The sequence below is a fragment of the Vigna unguiculata genome, chromosome 7, assembly GCF_037176805.1.
Source record: "Vigna unguiculata cultivar grain cowpea cultivar isolate G323 ecotype 2 chromosome 7, ASM3717680v1, whole genome shotgun sequence".
NCBI lineage: Eukaryota > Viridiplantae > Streptophyta > Magnoliopsida > Fabales > Fabaceae > Vigna > Vigna unguiculata.
Window position 1 is genome coordinate 34,154,281 of NC_140798.1, and position 18,954 is coordinate 34,173,234.

Genomic DNA, 18,954 nt, shown 5'->3' on the forward strand with positions numbered 1-18,954 from the left:
AGGGATTTTGGGATTTGTAGGATTTGAAATTCTAGCTCTTATATTTTTTGCTTGAAAGGAAAACTGCATTCCAGAATCGGCAGCATCCAAGAAGTACATAGCTGACACAGAAGAAAAGAAAACAGACTTATTGTTGACAGTACACTAAATTAAGTTGAGCAGGCAAAAGATTCCCTTTTCCATTAAGTGCATGTTTGAAAAAACTTGTTCATAATTACTTATAAAAGAAGAAAATAGAAATAAAAAATAAAATAAGTTGTTTCTGTAAAGTAAAATTAGTTTATGAGGAAGTTTGTTCTTTTTTCCTTTTTATTCTCTTCTTTTGAAGGTACTCCCGGAGAAGTTTTTCTGAACAAACTCTAAATTTGTTGCATTGGTCATACTTGCCTGTACCTGTAAGAAGAGTATGGAGTGATTCAAATCATCAATTGATGGATCAGCTTTATTGTTTGTACCACAAGACGTGCATCTGTTGCTATAATGGTGGGGTGAGATTAGTGTTTAGTGCAGAGCATCTCTAGACCATAAGTTCAGCGTTATAGTGCTGTTAGCAGAACAATTTTTTCTATCACTCTCCATTATCCTTTCCCTCCACTCTGACCACTGCAGCACAACCATGAAGTTCAAAATTACCTTTTACTGCCTTGAAACTTTAAATGAATTTTCTCTTTACCTACTGTTTGACCCTCATTCATAATAGCCTCATAGCCCATCCCCAAGTAGAATTGGTATGAGTACTTGCTCAGTAGACCAATTTTAGTTGCATTTGAGAATTATGAAGGCTCTGTACTTACTTTTTGACCAAACAACACTCCTTATTCAGCAATGCGGATTCCAAGGAGTTAAGACCAGGATGTAGAGGAATAGAAACAGATAACCATTGAGCTATTTTGTTCATACTACTTGAAGACAACTTAAGAGAAATAAAATAACTGTACAAGATATACAGAAAGCTGAGCTACAATCCAAGGCAAGTTCAAAATCAATTTCATAAGTGAACTCATGAATTTGCAAAAGAACAATGAACCAATCCTGTTACAAAATTTCAGAGTTCAGTCTCTTCTCCAAGCGTAGAGTAACAAAGAGAAACCACCGTTACTGCTCCCACACGACCTAGTTGATGAAGAGCACGAGCTCCTTCCTCCATCGCTGCTCTCCTCCGTCCACTGCAACACACCAGAGTTCGACGGAGACAGTGTCGCAATTGACGACGTCATAGTGGGTCCCACCAACCTCTTCTTCATCAACTTCTTCTCCGGCCCCACCATTTCAGGCCACACTGCGCCACCATCACCTACTTGAAACACAAAAACGCCATAGCCATTGCCGTTTTCACTATCAACCACCCAACTCAACACGTCCCAGTAGAACTCTACTTCAACACCATCGATGAAGATTTTCTCGTTGCCTCTGAATTTCCACGCCAGCCTTTTCACCACCAAGCAAACCTGACCATCCATTTTCACCCTCAGCACTTCTCCACTGCATAATTCAATCTCTATTTCACGTTTGGAACCCAAGAACTCACCCCTTGACACGTAACTCGTGCTTCCAAACACGTGCTCCCTTCTGGACACAAGAGTTTGGTCGCCCGTTTGGTGAGTTGAAAGCTGCAACGGAAGAATACGAAAAAGGTCACCCAGAAAGAATTCAACCTTGCCACTGCAGCAGATTGCAAGGTAGAAGCATGACTCAGGCTCAGCCGAGTTTCGAGTACTGAACAGTGCTCCAGAGAAGTCCCAGTGAAGTTTGATTTTGTGAGAACGTTTGTGGGGGCGCGTGAGGTAGATGGACTTGGATCCTGGTCGAGTTCGAAAGAAGGAGAGGGTTGAAGGGTTAAGAGTGATGGTGATAGAGAAGGTGTGAGGAGCGTAAATGGTTAAAGAGTGAGAGAGAAGTGTTCTGAACCAGGTGAGTGTAAGGTAGGTGAGGGAGTTGCAAAGTTGAGTTTGGTATATGCAGGTTACCAGGTTTTGTGGCGCTTGAGTGGTGCTTGAACTGGGAGGTGTGTTGGGTTGGCTGAAACAAGCTGGGATCATGTTGTGTTGTTTCTTCCTTCTTGGAACTGTGTGTGTGTGTGTGTTTCTCAAACCATGTAGTTAATGTTTGGTTGGTTTCTCAAACCATGTAGTGTGTGTGTTGGTTTTATGTGTTGGGTGGGAAATTTTGTTGAATGTTTAAGGTTGTGTTGTTTTGAGATGTTGGGAAAAGTATAGAAGTAATAATGAAAATGCAAGGGTTGGTTGATATTAAAAAGAAAAAGAGAGAGAAGATGAGGCTTTATGTGTTAGCCTTTCACATACAGTTTTGTTGGCTTCCTTGATTTGCGCCTTTGACCTTAAAAAGCCTTCTGTTCCTCGTATGTGTGCTGCTGAGCTGGGTTGCACTTGGGCTCTTCAACTTTCCAAGTCATTCAAATTAACCAATGAAAAGGATAGAATTAACAACTACTTTATGCCTTAGGCCGTTTTCTTCTCAAACATACTCCTCTCACTTCCCTTCAAATTAAATGAGATGTCATAAATCCCTTTTATGCTGTTTCAACTTTGAATATCACAAGCGTTCCACATAAAATGATCGTGTCTTTTGTTTTCGCACGAAGTTAAAGGGTCGATAATGAGAACTGACTTTTCACAATATCTAATTTTTCTTTTTCTATTAATCAGCGTACATAGATATGTTTTGATCACATATTATCAACTAAAATTATATTTTATTTTCTATTTTAAAGTATGTATTAATTTTGTTGTTACACTTTATAAAAAAATGTAATATATCAAAATAATGATAGAGTTTTATTCCTCAATACAACTCTTGTCGTTACCATTTCTTAGTTGAATTATTTCTTAAATGAATTGGGACTTCATCCGAATCCAAAATATAAGACACATTCAAGAAGATGAGACAAGTACTAAAGGCAACTTCAACAATGTTGGCCTTCCTCAAATCTAAAATCACCATAGACTAGGTTAAACCCTTTGATGTCAACATTGACAAGTTCCACACCTTCGCTGGGACTAAGCGGAAGCACTCATTTTCTACCTTTTTCTGTACCATCATTCTTTTCTTAACGGGACACTACTAGGACCATACTACATTCGTCTGAACCGGTTTTAATCATCGGCTCTGATACCACTTGTTAAGTTTACAAAGGATGGGTTTTCACTGGAGAGATACAACACCAATGAGACTTGAACCCAACCATATCAGGAATTGACACCACTTTCAACCCAAAACCTTAAGGCAATGGGTTTATAGGTTTTTATTATTATATAGTGCTCTACTTTCTCATTTCTAGCCCCTCCAGCAGAAGCATTTCCAACCACGAGTACTGTTTTTCTGCCCTTTTATGTACCTCCGACAAAACTAATTGTGCACATTCTCCCAACTATGAAATACTTTCATGTTTATGGAGAAAAAAATATATACATGTTTTTGCTAGAGAAAATTGTATAACTATTCATGGCTCTAGTTCAGTAGAGTGCATATTATACTTGTATAAATTAGTCATTGATTATATTATTTACAAATTATATATATATATATATATATATATATATATATATATATATGATCACTCTTTTAGCTTTTTCTTACAATAGTATAAGCAGTTTGATTTCTGACCGTAAATTATTCAAATTATTCAAAGATTCAATAGACAGATGTTGGTGCGTTTTATATTAATCTTTGTTTGCTCGTGTAACACGTTATACACTTATAAGTTATATTCATATAGCCTTTTCGATTTGGACTTTGTATCATCCATAAAATATTTTATATATATATATATATATATATATATATATATATATATATATATATATATATATATATATATTTTTTTAATTGTCTTTTTTTTTCACGTTATACACTTATAAGTTTTTTTTTCACTAGATCAAATTGTCTTTTTTTTTTCTTCTCTTTTTTCTAAGAAAATACGATAAATTTATTTATTAGTTTGATCAACACAATTGTAAGTTACCTATAAATTAGATCGACCAACACGGAAAAAAATGATAAGTATTTCAAAGTAAGCAATTTTGAGAATTACTAACTTATAAGTTATTTCAGTTATATTCTAACTTTTAACTTATTTAATTTTTTTTATTATTATTCATTTTATGTATAATTTTTTATTATCTTAATTCTTTATTTGAATTTTGTAGTCGTTGTAGTTCAAATTAAAAAATATTTTTAATTTTATAAAATATATAAAATATGTTTAGTCCCTTACACAAAATTAAATTTTGTATTTATTTCAAATTTTAAATCATTTTTTCCTTAAACTTCATTTAGAATTTAGTTGTTTTGTAACAATAACATTAAATATTTGTTTATATGACAAACGGTATTGTCATGTGTGTATCCACATATTAACATAAAAGACAATGATATTTTGATTATTAAATCTTGACAACTTTTTCTTACAACATGATGTTACATCTTTTAAGTAATTTTGAAATATTAAAAATAAAAAAATGGAAAATCAGAAAAACCACTTAAAACATAACATCAGTTAAAAAATTATTTTTCTAACATAAATGTGTCGATGTTAGCACATGTTAACACATGGCAACACGGTCGTCTCCCATGTCACCAAATTAAATGTTTTAATTAAAAATGCACTAATCACCCGCTTAACAAAGAGGAGAAAAAAATTCACTCTTTTATAATTATTTATCTCCTGATGACAAATAATGAAATAAAAGATAACAAAATATGAGAAGAAAAAAATCTAAGTTAAAGAAGCATATGAGAGAAAGAATAGGAATAAGTAAAGAAAGAATAAAACGAGAACATAAATTCACGAAGAAGAGAGTCTGGCCAATTCATGCTGAACAGGCTTGGTGAGGAAGCTATCTTTTCCAAGAGCAACAATGATGGGAGAGCCACCGATTCCACGAGCCAAAGCATTCATAATCTCTGTCATCAAGGACTTGAACTCCTCTCGATCCAGTGCGCCATTCCCATCTTCATCAAACCTCTTGAATATCGCTTCATTCTCTTGCCGTGGCGGAGGATCCGAACCAAACGGCAGAAGCAACCCGAACCCGCTACGGATTTCCTCGCACGACAGCTTCCCATCGCCGTTCTCGTCCACCGTCTTAAACCACTCGTCCACGAAACTGTCAAACTTCGCCTTCTCATTCACGAACTCCGTTATGGTGAGGCTGTTCACCACCGCTATGCTCATTCTGGTTATGTATTTCGGAACACCAACAGTTGCTTGGTTTGAGTACGAGGAAGAGAGTGCGCGGCTATAGTGTTTGTGTTCTTCTTCTTCTATGGACATTCTTTTATATATGTAAAGTAATGGTTGCCCTAAGTTCACGTTTCCAATGGTTGATTAACCTTTATTTTAGAGCACTGCACCACGCCAATGTGGGATTTTTCGTTTTTCTTTTTTCCTTTTTACTTCACGGATACGGTGCGTTTTCGAGAAAAAACATGTTTAAAACATCAGTCTCTCGAGTTTCTGAAACATGTGGATCTTTATGAAGTAAAAGTACCTAGATTCAGCTTTGTAAATATTTAAGAGGCTAAGTATAATTAATAATTTATTCATTTTTTTTTCTTTCATCTTTCTTTCTCATCATTTTTGGACTCCAATGAACTCCGAGGATCATGTTGTTACTCCCGTTTTTTTTTTTAACTTTATTATATATTTTTTAATTACATCTCTATTTTGTTTTTCTATTTTTTTCTTCCAAATAATTATCAGGTAATCTCGAACTCCTATCATTCTCTTTAATTTTCTCACTATAAATATTATTAATTTTTTGGTGTAAATTGTAAAATTTAAGTTCGAGAACAATTCTCCTTTTTACTATTAATTTCTTCACATTTTTTATTAATTATCTTTTTCACCTTGACAATTGACATTTTCTTTAAAAGTAGAAACCAATCTGACATATCTAAATGAAAATGGGTATCATCTGATTAATTAAACCTTCTTTATACAAGACTTTTTGCATTATTATAGGCTTATGTAGACCATTTACAAAATATGTTCAATACATATCTATTTTTGTATTTGTGTTTCACTTATTTACATCATTGTTCACATTTTTTATAATAATAGAAAGTGTGAGAACCTGATTATAGATTCTACAAAGAGTAGAATTATATTATTATATTAATACTCTATTTTCCTTATTAATAGCATGTTATATATATTACAAATAAAATAAAAGTTAAAAGTTTTTAAACAGGGTGTTCTTTTTAAAGAACAGAAGTGACTTACATAAAAGTAGCTTACATAAACTCATTACATTTTCAGTTTTCAATCTCCTTCTTTCTTAGTAAATTTGACCTCTTGCATTTTATCTCTTGAAAATCTAAAGTTATAAAAACAATTAGATCCAAGAATTCTACTACACAATAGTCAATCAATTTCATATTAGGGTAAGTTCAATTTTTCCTCTCCTGATAGAGAAACTTTATTTTTCTGGTGCATGCAGTTTTCTCTGAGTGTTTGTGATTTTTCTATTTTCTAGATGCATCTTCATCTAGCCGTGGTCCTTAAACCATTATTCAATTGTCGATTTTAGTCTTTGGGATTATGAATATAGGACCATTGTAAGTGGAGACACTGTGTAAAAGGAGAACAATGATAAGAGTCTTCCTTAAGGTAAGGGAAGTTAATCATTTAAATTGTTTTAAAATGAGAATTTATAACTGCATAATCTTTAAATGATTTTTTGTGAAGTTTTTATTTGATGTAATTTTTGAGTGATTTTAAGTATCTGTGTTGTGTTTTGAGTGGGTCTATATTTTTATGGATGATGATTCGTAGAGTGATGACATGACTAAGTTGTTTAATGGTATGTATTGGGTTTGAATGGGAATTATATTGATTAATACTAAAAGAAAATGATTCTTGGGGAAAGGGAGTGTGTGAATTATGTGTTATAGAATGAAAAATTCAGATGATAAAAAAAAACAGATATGTTAATCTGTTATGGGTTTTTGTATTTGTTATGACCAAATGTGATGTTGACATTGTTGAAAAAAAGTAATTTAGAGAGGTTGATATTATAATTATAAATAATAATGTTGATAAGATGAGTATGATATTATGGTAGAAGGAAAATTTTAATTGTTTAGAAAAAAATCTTTTTTTTTCTGCTGTCACGGTTGAGCGGCTCTGAACACTGTTAGACAACATGGGGGAGGCATTGAACTGCTTGGTCTGGAATTTTAGAAAAACTTTAAATTTTGTTTGAATTATTTATGTTCTCCTTGGCTTAGAAATGAAAGTTTGGTTCTCTATGGCTATTTTCAAGGGAAAATACCATTATTTAGGATATCAAAGTGTATTGAAAGAGAATTCTGAAACTGAGACTATCCTGACTTTACTAGTATCTAACTCACACAGAGTATGATATCTAGGTGGGAAGAGTCTAAGGAGACTTTACATGGCAAATAATATGACATGAAAGACAATTATACTTATGAAACTAGTGAAGTTAACTCTGTCATGACTTGTCAAATTAGATTTTATTTCATTTTAATCCATCTCTAATGATGGTCTCAGATATAGTAAGTATGACAGGTGCAGAATCTCACAAGTTCGTTCAATACACTAATCTTCCGGAAGTAACGAGTGTTATGATGAGTGAGACTTTAGTAGTAATTTCTGTAAAAGCCTAATAGTAATCATTGAGTTTGTTTTCTGGTGTTATTGTAAAAGATTTATTTAATATTCTTACATGTTCTTTTGTCCTATCCAGATCGTATATAAATATGTGAGCAGATGTAAGAACAGACGGAGTCAGTTGCTCAGGAGCATGAGTTCGTCATTTATAATTATCTCTTATAGTTTTGAATAGTTATTAGTTCAATAAATGAAGTCTTTGTCTTTGTTTTGAAAATTTGTATCAAACATATTTCTCATATTTGATTTACTTTGAAATATTTAGAAAAAATCATATACAACAGATTCTAATAGTCTTTAAACATATTTTCTCTCTCCATATATATATATATATATATATATATATATATATATATATATATAAATAGCGGCATAAAAGCAAATTTAATATTATTGAAGTAAAAACTGGCTGGTTACTATTTAAGCAACCCAACAATAGAAGAGTCATTATAATAGATATAACTTTTGAAATATTAGAAAGATACGTAAGTTTATAGATATTAACATAACCCGTTAACAAAATATGTAAATACGTCCTTGCAGTATTCACTCTAATACTCAATACTGCTTTATACTTTTACATTATTCATTTATTTAATATTGGAAAAATATCAATGTTCATTATATCTATTTACTCGTATTTGATTTAAGCGTTAAAAGAAATTTGTAGGTAGACTTTCGTATAAATCTTTAATCAACTCTGACACTGTCCGTGAAATTTCCGGGAAAAACACGTTACAATAACAAATTACATTGGTTTAAACATTTCCATTATAAATGAAATAATTGGAGAACTTTGACAACAAGAAGAAATTAGATTTTAGGATCACCTAAAGTATACATGTAACATAATTGGATTCTATTGTAGAATAACAGCTCAATCAATTATAGCTCTAATTAAATTTATGAGAGAGACTTTTAGAACAAATGTTTATTTTGTTCAGAACACAAGTAGAAGTGCAGAACCTATCTATCTGTCAATACTCAATATAAAAAAACAGGTAGAATAATAATGATGGCAGTCATCACTCTCGGTCCACCACTGGAACAATAAAAACACTAATTACATAATTGCAAAATTCAGAACACTCTCACTTTACTTTTTCGTAAACCTAATCAACTCTCCTCTTTCACTCGTGTAATCCACACACACTCATTATTTAAAAAATTCACACACATTTTATTTTAGACATATATTTTCTTCGACAACGTGTGTCAGTGTGTATGCACTGCATACATAGAACAACTCGAGTATTTATGTTGGATGGTCCATTTTTGTCACTTCTCACCAATACCTACTACTCTAGCCATAGCTTACAAAAACTCAGTTGAATTTAGAGGATTCTCCCTTATTATGTTTGAATTTAGTTGAATCACATAAATAACCTTTTGTTGCTGTCATTATATGAAGAAGAAAGTTGACACATGTTAATTAATTGAATTCATGTTTACAAATTGTGTATATAGGAATACAAGTGGTCCACATAGTACGTGTTAAAAATTTAAGTGTGAGTTTAAGTCTCATACTGATTAGAAATGAAAATATAGTGAAGTATATATAAAAATAAAAACTCATAAATCTATTATCTTAAGATTTTGGGTTGAGAGTGATAATAACGTAGTTGAGCTCAGGTCTCATTGGTGTTTGTTCTCCACGATAATACTCTTCCTTAAAAACTTAACCGTGTGTTGACGACCAATTGGATTTAAATTTATATAACATTAAGCTAAGTCGATTTTGATTATGTAAAATGACTCGGTGTTTTTTTTTTTTTTGTGATGAAAGGTATGTTATGTTAGCAATGGGGTAAGTGGTAGTTGTCCCTTGATTGAAAAGAAGGAAGACAGAATGAAAAAGGAAGAAATGCTATGTTTTTTTTCTTTTAGGTTATGGTACTCATCGATATAACTTCTCTATCAAGAATATAAATATATAAATAAATTGATATGGGGACAAATCCAGTTGTCACGTACTAATTTATTCTCTTTTTTAACTTTATTTTCCTTTCTCACTCACAGAGCATGCAGATAAGTTTATGAGATCGCAACTTTTGTGGCGATGCCATGCCATTATAAAAGGAAAGTCAAGCCAGACAACTGTAAGTGAAGGGCAACGATACAATAACTTAAAAAAAAGGTCACTGATTCAAATAAAATCAAGTAGAAAAAAGAAACAAGAAATGAAAACAAATTATAAAATTTTACATGGTCGAAAAGAAAAGAAGAAGAAATGATAATTTGGAGTTGATTATATTTGCTATTTATTGATTTTTTTTTTTCATTTTCTAGTGAAATGATACAACTAACTTTCTATGGCGTGCAGTAAGGCGAAACACGTTTTGGAAACTACTGATCGTTCCTGAAAAAACTGTCTGGTGGGAATGAAATAAGTAATGAGAATGCAAGAAAAAGCATCTAAAGGTTACACAAGTAGCATCTAACTCATTAAAATAAAAATTAAGTTGTGAGGTTTTCCATGAATAAAAATTCTATTCATCCAAAAAAATATTTTAGATAGTGAAATGCGACAGAAAATGAGAATTATAGAATAAAAAGAGCTCAGGTTGTTCTGGTTTGAGCTGCAACTTTTCACAAACAGGTGAAGGACAGAAAATGTGGTATGGGCATTATGTAAACAATTCAATACATAAACAATATAATTAATTATGCATGTATCTGCACCCATAACGAAGAGTAAAAAATAAATAAAAAAATAAAAAATAACGAAGAGTCACTTGCAAGTAACGCATTTTGGATGGATACTTTACACCCTCACCACCAAATAATTCGATTTAAATTATGTTTAACTTTTTAACACTGTTTTTGGGAAGCAATAATTTTCTTGGATAATCTTTGTGATGTTGGAGAATGTTTTTGAAATTTTATATAGTCGAGTAAGAGATATTATTGACTTTTGTGAGTATAAAACAACAACCAGAATGAAACCTCAGTTACCTGAATTCCTGATAGGTCGATCCAAGTAATTTTAAACTGTGTTAGTTGTATTGTATATAAACTAAGTATCAAATCGTTATATATCGATTTTTGTAAATATAATGCACGCGACAACAAAAAATTAATTTAATAGTGTCCTTGAATCAGAGCCGCTCATGGATAAAATAAGTAAAGTTACTCTATTAATTTACTACTAATAATTCTTTATTAATTAATTAATTATAAAATTATTTTTAAGAAAAAAAAAATCCTCAAAATAATATTTTTGTACTAATATATCTTTATTAAAGTAATTATAAAATTATTTTTGAGATAAAAAAGCCTTAAGAATATTTTACTACTAATACAGTTCTATTACATTAATTATAAAATTATTTTTAAGAATAAAATTTAATTAAATTATTATTAGTGTATGTTAATTTTATTAGTATTAAAAATGATAATTAACGAATTAAAACATTTATTTAGTAAATTATAATTTTGTTTACGAATAAAAGAATGATTAATTATTTTTATTGTCCTATAATTCTATTTTCTTTTTTTATATTTTTATTTTTTTGTCTTTTCTTGTTTTCTTGTTTTCTAAAAGTCATTTTTTTATAGTTTTGGTAGATTACATTTCTTCAATCTCATATTGTTCGTGTATACTAATTTTTCATCTTTATTTCTGGTTAGTATATTTTTTCTTTTTATTTGTGTTGTTGTAGTTTTTATTCTGTTTTAGATTTGTACTAAAATTAAAAATGCATCTCTTTGCTCAATTTTATTTTTCGATACTTTCGGTTTACGAATTTCAAGAGTTTTTTTGCAAATATTTTTCATGTGAAAATGACATTTTTTACAAAACTATTAATTAGATTTTGAGTCGGTCTTTTGATAGATAATAGATTAATTATACCATAATTCAAAGTTGAGTTTTTTTATAAAAAAATAATTCAAGTTTAGGAAAAAAAAAACTAACTATCAAGTTGAGAAGAATCTAAGTTTTGAGAAAAACATATTGGATGCAAGAATAAATAATTTGATAAAAATATTGATAATGAAATTATAAAATCTCTTTAATAATCATTTAGAATTAATTACTTTTTGTATATTTTAGATTCCACACATTTATTACTATATTTGAAAATTTTAAAACATACGAAGATATTTTTTATTTTTAATTAGTGCTAAAAAATTAAAGTCAATAAATTATACATTTAAAAAAATGCTTAAACATTGAAAAATCTTTAAAACATGATAATTTGTTGGATAATGATGAATTTGATTTATTTTCATAATTAAATGTGTTAAGAGAAATTATAAGTTTGGAAAATGATAAAAGAATTGACACTCTTAATCATATAAAAGTATTATATTTCTTGTACAGATACATATATAACTTATAGAATAATGTTAACAATTATAATGTAAAGAATGTCTCAAAAAAGATTAAATGGATTAGACTTAATATTGATTGAAGAAGACATGTTAAATGAAATTAATTATAACAAGTTAATAAATGATTTTGCATCAAAAAAAGCTTGAAAAAATATTTTTTAAATAAAATGCCTCGTTTTTTCTTATTTTATATTTGTTTTAGACCTCCCAAACTCTTGAGCCACCCTTGCCTTGAATATCATCATGGAAAATTATACCATGACTTCCAAAATAAACGATACTGATACATTTTGCTCACATTAAACCACGTCAGAAAATAAAGAATATAAGTCAAAAAATATGAATCATAGTATCATTTATCTTATTATTATTTAATAAAATATCATTCCATGTTGAAAGGATAAGCACAGTTTATGTTAATTTCATCTGTAATAATATACAAAGTTCATAATATTTTTTGTGATTATATATTTTTTTCTGTATTTGTAGCAAATATTGAATACAATGACATAAAATTTTCACTATGAAATCAATTAAAGAGAAAAAAAAACTGAATTAGCATAATATATGCTAAATTTAGCGTAATAAAAATACGAATAAACAGTGTTCATATGTGGAAATAAATTGAATAAATAAAAGGTAAAAATCATTTCAGTGGTTGTGAGATAGGTTTCAGAGCATGTAACTGGATTTTCTTTCATTGGTGATGTGGTGTTGTAGCCCACGAAGAAGTAAGAAGGAGAAATTGGTCTTTGATCCCAATAATGTGGACAATTAATTGGTGGTTAAACATTCTAAGAAGATAGTTTATGGGAGAAATTTGTGTTCAATTTTCACAGCATGACAAATCCTTGGATGACACTTGTCCTTCAAATTTAGTCATTCATTTGTTAAAAATGTATGTGTTAACAAAATTTAAGAAAAAATATGTGATGTTTTTTAGTGGGTTAAACGAGAGGATAGGTGAATTATGAATAAATTTATAGGACTAATTACTATTTTTATCTTATATTTTAGATTTAGATTTATTTTGGTTTTAATACTTTTTTTTTAATCGAGTTTTATTTTATGATACATCGATTTAATGTGATTTTTTTAAAATTGACATTAAGACCATTTGGAAGCTTATCATGGACTAGTCTATTAAAATGTTTAGTTATTATTTTGATCACTATATTTTTTTTTAATTTAATTGAGTTTCTATATTTTATAAATAGAGATAACCTGATACTTTTTGCGAAATCAGTGTTAATATTGTAAAGAACTTATCATGTGTCATGTGTGAGTTCAAATCTTTTTTTACAATCTCAATGAAATGGTCTCCTTGAGATCCAAGATCGACTCCCTCAAATCTAAGATCACATATATAAGATCTTAAATTTTGTTTATTGCATCGTCGGATGTGGACACATAAATGCACTTGTTACTTTTGAATTTGTTCTCAGGATTCATGGAAAATGACATTGACGGAATAAGAGACTAACTTATTAATTAATTTTTTATTCGGTTGATATGTGGTCACCTTTTAAATATAGTTAATGTCAATTTAATATAAGAGACCATATTTAATCAATTTAACAAATAAATGACTTGATTTAAAAAAAAATATTGTAACCAAAGGAATCAAATTCCGAAATATATGAACCAAAATAGTAATTAAATTTAAATTTATATAAAAAACAAATTTATATGTTTTATTATTTATATATTATTTCTTTTTTATCTAATATAAAAGTTTAAATTCATTTTGAACTTTTGATCATATAAAAAACCAAAACATTTCACGTTGTTTGGATGAACTGTGAGAATGGAAGATACAAGAATATTCAACATTAATAATAAGTTGTGAACTAAATCATTTTATTTATATATTATTCGTCTTCTGACCAATATGTGACTTAAAGTTTTACACTTAAAATTTGTTAAGAAGAGAAACCTAAGATTCAATACCAATGAATGGTAAACAAACCAATATATAAAACTAGAATATTACTTTTAACTAAAAATCTGCAAAATAATATATATATATATATATATATATTTATATATATTATTTTATATATATATATATATATATATATATATATATATATATATCATTTTAATTATTTATACGCGAAACTTCCTGGTCATCTTAAATTTCTATCATAAAAAATGAAAAAAATGACTTATAAGAAGGGTAGAGAAGAAGGAGCTTGGATTTTTACAAGAGAGTGTGGGGTCCAATTTCAAAGAACTCCTTCTCAACCTGAACCTTTCACTCACTCTCCTTCCCTTTGAATACATACATGCCAAATAAAGGGAATTTACATTCATTGACTATTCACTCTAAACATAATAATAGTATTTCATTTTTGTTATTCTGATTGAGAAATCTCTTGTTGGTTCATGTGTGCTTGTCGGGCAAAAGCAACTACACAAACCATAGGAGAAAAAAAAAAAAAAAACTTTCTTTTCCCCTCTTAACTTTAACCAGTGTAGAGTAACTCTCACAATTCAGCCTTCCTAGTTCCACCCAGTTACCATTTTCTTCCGCATTGTCCCCTTCTTTTCTTTGGCTTGTCACCGTCTATTTTTTTCCTCTATGCTAAATCTTAAACCATAATTGTAGGCATAGAATAGAGTCACACACACACTCTACTATTATCATTGTTTTTGTTTTTGAACAAAAAAAATCAATTCTTGGAGATTGATTTTTGGCATTGACAGTGAAACAAGTCTGCTTTTTGTCTTCTTCTCTGTGACCCCCTTTCACTCTCTACATTCCGCCAAATTTGTCTTGTACCTGCACGCGCCTCTTCCGCTCTTCTTCTCTCAAAAACAGATGGATAGAATCATGGGTTCCAATCTAAGACCCCATCTCTTCAACACTCTCTGATATGCCTTGTACTGCATCTCTGATCCATCAAGGTAACACTCTCTCTTACCTCTCTGCACCTTCTGCCTTATCCTCAGATATATATAGAGAGAGTGTGTTTATGTGTGTGTGCTAGAGAGAGAGAGAGAGAGAGAGAGAGAGAACATTTGTTGTCTACTTTTGTTCTGTTTGCCAAAAAGGTTCGAAATTGAATTCGGTTGTGGTTGGTTGCTGTTTGAGGAAAGAAAAAAATGAAGGACTTCCCTTCATGCTTTGGTGAAAATGCAGTTCAGGTTGCAGATTCTTCATCTTCAAACGCGAGCAAAACTGCACAGAATCTAGTTATCTGCGTTTACCAATGCCGGATAAGAGGTAAGTGCTGCTTGATAACCATCACGTGGAGTAAGAGCTTGATGGGGCAAGGGCTCAGCGTTGGGATCGATGATTCGTCAAATCAGTGTCTGTGTAAGGTGGATATCAAGCCCTGGGTGTTTTCCAAGAGAAGGGGTAGTAAGAGCTTAGAGGCTTATTCTTGTAAGATTGATGTGTATTGGGACCTTTCTTCTGCTAGATTTGGTGTTGGCCCTGAACCCTTGGAGGGGTTTTATGTAGGAGTAGTTGTAGATCGGCAAATGGTTCTCCTTCTCGGAGATTTGAGGAAAGAGGCCTTCAAGAAGTCCAGTGCCATCCCATTACCCTCTAATGCAGTGTTTGTTGCCAAAAAAGAACATGTTTTTGGCAAGAAGATGTTTGGTAATAAGGCTGTGTTCTGTGACAATGGTCAGATTCATGATCTTGTCATAGAATGTGACACTTCAGGGGTGTCTGATCCGTGCCTCATCATTCGCATAGATAGCAAAACGGTGATGCAGGTGAAGAGGCTGAAGTGGAAGTTTAGGGGAAACCATACCATCTTGGTGGATGGCCTTGCAGTTGAAGTTTTCTGGGATGTTTATAATTGGCTCTTTGGCACATCTCTTGGAAATGCTGTCTTTATGTTCAGAACATGCATTTCCGAGGAAAAATTGTGGGCTGGGCAACCCCTTTCTGATGCAAATGTGCTGCAGTGGTCGTTCTCTCAGAGGTTTTCTGAGACCAAGTCACAAGGTCTTGGCTTCTCCCATATTTTATACGCGTGGAAGAACGACTAGAGTTGTAGAAATCCACCATACTCACCATACTAACAGACCATTTAGTGAGTTGTGGGTTATCAACGATGTGATTGTTTTACACTTGATTAAAGATGAGTACTTTTGTTGTATCGTTTCTACCCTTAAATTCATACCTCAATATATCTGTGCATTTGAACAGATCATGGACATTTTTTTTCTCCAATTGGCTGTATATTTATCTTCAAGTGTTAATTTTATGATATCTTTATTACAAAAACACTTTGTCCATAGTTTGCTCTGTGTTATTCTAGTACATATTCTTTTGATTTCTTATTTCAGATATAAACCTGCAAAATACTAATGCTCATTATCTGCTACGGAGATACAATAACAATCCAGGGGCAGTTAAGGTTGAAGAAGAAGGTAGCATGTGGGAGAAAGAGAACGATGAATTAGAATGAATGATACTTTACATCTCTTCTTGTGTTATAATAATCCACATAGCTTTACTATATTTCAGGAAACTAAGATAGTCTCACACTATTATCGGGCTATGGAATCCTTCTCTTGGTGGAATATTCTACTCTCTGATGTGATGTCTGATATCTTGGTACATATTGATTTATTTATTTTTCATTTTCGTGCTGAGAAACCAGGTATCTTTCTATATACCATATGAAGATGAATCATGGCATGTGATTGATGTCTTTACTCAAACTATCTGTTAATTAACCTGAGAATATATTAAAATCTGATTCGTGACTCTCTATATGAAGCTCTGATTTGTATTCCTTCACAGTTAAATCCAGAATTTGTTTTATTTTCATCCTGCAGCCTGTCTGCTGTGTGATTCTGTCGAACAAATTAAGCAACACGAATAAATTTAACAGTTAAATTTCTTGTAAGACACTTGGCTGCTGTTTCAGATGCTCGTGTAAGAAATATTCCACAATCTAAACAGAACAGAAAACTATACTACTGTTATTTATTTATACCCTATCACCTGCAGTTTTTGTTTTACTTACATTACAGCTCATATGTTTTCCTTTATATTCATTCCATAAAATAACTTTCAGCAGTATTGATCTTCCAACGTGACTGTAGATGCTGACATGGGAAGAACATTTGTTAATGAACGCTTGGTTGAAATTTTCTCTTCTATGTAAAGGTAAGGAGGAAGTACATTATACATGTATAGGAGATGTGCAAGAGAAGCTACCTAATGGTGTTGTCACTTTGGAGATTGTATATAGTGTTGTCCTTAATGGAAGAAGAAAATCTCTTCTGACAATGCATCCTCTTGATTTTCTGCATCTTTGTTTCTATATTCAATTATTCATTATAAATTGTGTCATGAAATGATTTAAAGGAGGAATGTGATAGAGCATGTATATTTGAAACGGGTGATTTGAAATGTTGGTGTAAAAGTAGGTGATATTTGATGTTCCTATGCTTTTACTGTAATACCTAGGCAAACTCTGCATACTTGTGTATTCTTTGTGCATCGAGCACTCTTATTACTCTGCTACTGCTTTGATCCCTCATAAATAAACTCATACACATGCACTCATGCTTCTATGTTTCTTACTTGTAAGTTGTATGTTCCATATTTATCACTGTACGGTTATCTTGTGTCATTACCAAATTTGGCCACGGTCCTACTGCTTTTAAAATCTTGCTCGTATCAGAGATTACCCTTTTTTTGTGCATGTTATCTTCCAGTTTAATTTCCATCTATTTAATGTTCTTCCTGTGATAACAATCAACCTTACATTAGTCGGAGGAAAAAAATGGTGACTGCTACACTGTTTTAAGAGAATGTTTTATTTACAGTCATCACATTTAAGTTAAATAGTCATTGAATAAATTAGATTAAGAATTTAAAAACATATTTGATTAAAAGTTTCTTATTTTAACTCATTTAAGTTTTGCAAATATATCTATTTCGATAAATATAAGATCTATACTATTGTTATTATTATTATTATATTATTACTTTTAGCATAATCTTTTTTATATTTATTTTTTTATTGTTTCATTTAAAATTTACATTCATTGATTTATATAAGGGTACAAGCTCATTAAGTTATTAAAAAATACGTTGTATAAAGTAAAAATTTAAATAAACGTTAGGCATGTTGAACTTTTGAAAATAAAAAATAAGCTGTATAATTTAAAGAAATACAAAGCCTCCTCTCATGCTTGTCATATAATTTTCAGTCATATTCCTCCCTGGTCATTTGGTCCACTTTTCTGTTTGTTTAAAATTAAATCTCAAAATAAGAATAATACTAATTTCAAAATTAAAATAGAAACTGTTTAGTATCTTTTACCTTTTAAAATTAAAAGAAATGACTACGATAAGAGTGGACGACAAGAGGACAAATTACATAGGCAAGAAAAGAAAAGAGAGGAGAAACAAGGAACTTGAAAGGTTTTTATTTGAAGTTTCTTTCAAACAATTTTTTTAAAATGGTTTTTTACACAACTGAAATGGTTAACTATTCAAGAATTTTCTTAAAAAATGCAAAAGGTATAAAAAAATATCAAAACAACTTAACCTCTTATTGACAAAGACAATTTGGACTAAGACGAGTTCAGGACCAAACCTACATTCTCAACTTTTACGACTAAACTTTATGTGACTTTTCAAAAGTTTTCGACATAAAAATAGCTTTTTCTTTTCATTTATATTTTGTGACACTTTTACAGTGGAAATTTTTGAAAGAGTTATACTATTTTTAGAACTAATCTTTTGCGATGTTACTCTTTTTATCATATCACCAATTTAATCACACATATTCTCTGTTTTCTCCTTATTTATTTACTGTACAAAAATTTGTAAAAAGTAGAATTTGTCCTCTATTTTTAATGATGGTATGGGTACACAAAAAAGAGAAACTGACAAACAAGAGCAACTTTTTTTAATGGGCACGTAGAAGGGTGTGCATATTTTTTTCACCTAACTAATTTAGAAAATAAAATAAAAGAGA

General features: G+C 30.6%; 3 protein-coding genes and 1 long non-coding RNA gene across 4 annotated transcripts; 2 read left to right on the forward strand and 2 right to left on the reverse strand.

Moving 5' to 3' along the window:
* Positions 1–856: 856 nt before the first annotated feature.
* Positions 857–2,295, reverse strand: LOC114192624 (uncharacterized). The gene has a single exon (XM_028082403.2). It carries the CDS (start codon positions 2,037–2,039, stop codon positions 1,053–1,055), a length of 987 nt encoding a protein of 328 aa, XP_027938204.2. The 5' UTR covers positions 2,040–2,295; the 3' UTR covers positions 857–1,052.
* A 2,354-nt stretch (positions 2,296–4,649) lies between these two features.
* LOC114192756 (uncharacterized) lies at positions 4,650–5,293 on the reverse strand. Its single transcript, XM_028082563.2, has one exon. It carries the CDS (start codon positions 5,291–5,293, stop codon positions 4,805–4,807), a length of 489 nt encoding a protein of 162 aa, XP_027938364.1. The 3' UTR covers positions 4,650–4,804.
* An 8,970-nt stretch (positions 5,294–14,263) lies between these two features.
* Positions 14,264–17,537, forward strand: LOC114189503 (uncharacterized). The gene is made up of 3 exons (XR_003605684.2): positions 14,264–14,902; positions 16,301–16,384; positions 16,482–17,537. It is a non-coding gene; the product is annotated as an uncharacterized LOC114189503 (long non-coding RNA).
* LOC114189502 (uncharacterized) lies at positions 14,811–16,159 on the forward strand. Its single transcript, XM_028078081.2, has one exon. It carries the CDS (start codon positions 15,101–15,103, stop codon positions 15,998–16,000), a length of 900 nt encoding a protein of 299 aa, XP_027933882.1. The 5' UTR covers positions 14,811–15,100; the 3' UTR covers positions 16,001–16,159.
* Positions 17,538–18,954: the final 1,417 nt, after the last annotated feature.

What these genes read in the sequence shown, in the direction of transcription:
- LOC114192624 (XM_028082403.2), bottom strand. Translation starts at nt 2,039, where the DNA reads ATGATCCCAGCTTGTTTCAGCCAACCCAACACACCTCCCAGTTCAAGC.
- LOC114192756 (XM_028082563.2), bottom strand. Translation starts at nt 5,293, where the DNA reads ATGTCCATAGAAGAAGAAGAACACAAACACTATAGCCGCGCACTCTCT.
- LOC114189502 (XM_028078081.2), top strand. Translation starts at nt 15,101, where the DNA reads ATGAAGGACTTCCCTTCATGCTTTGGTGAAAATGCAGTTCAGGTTGCA.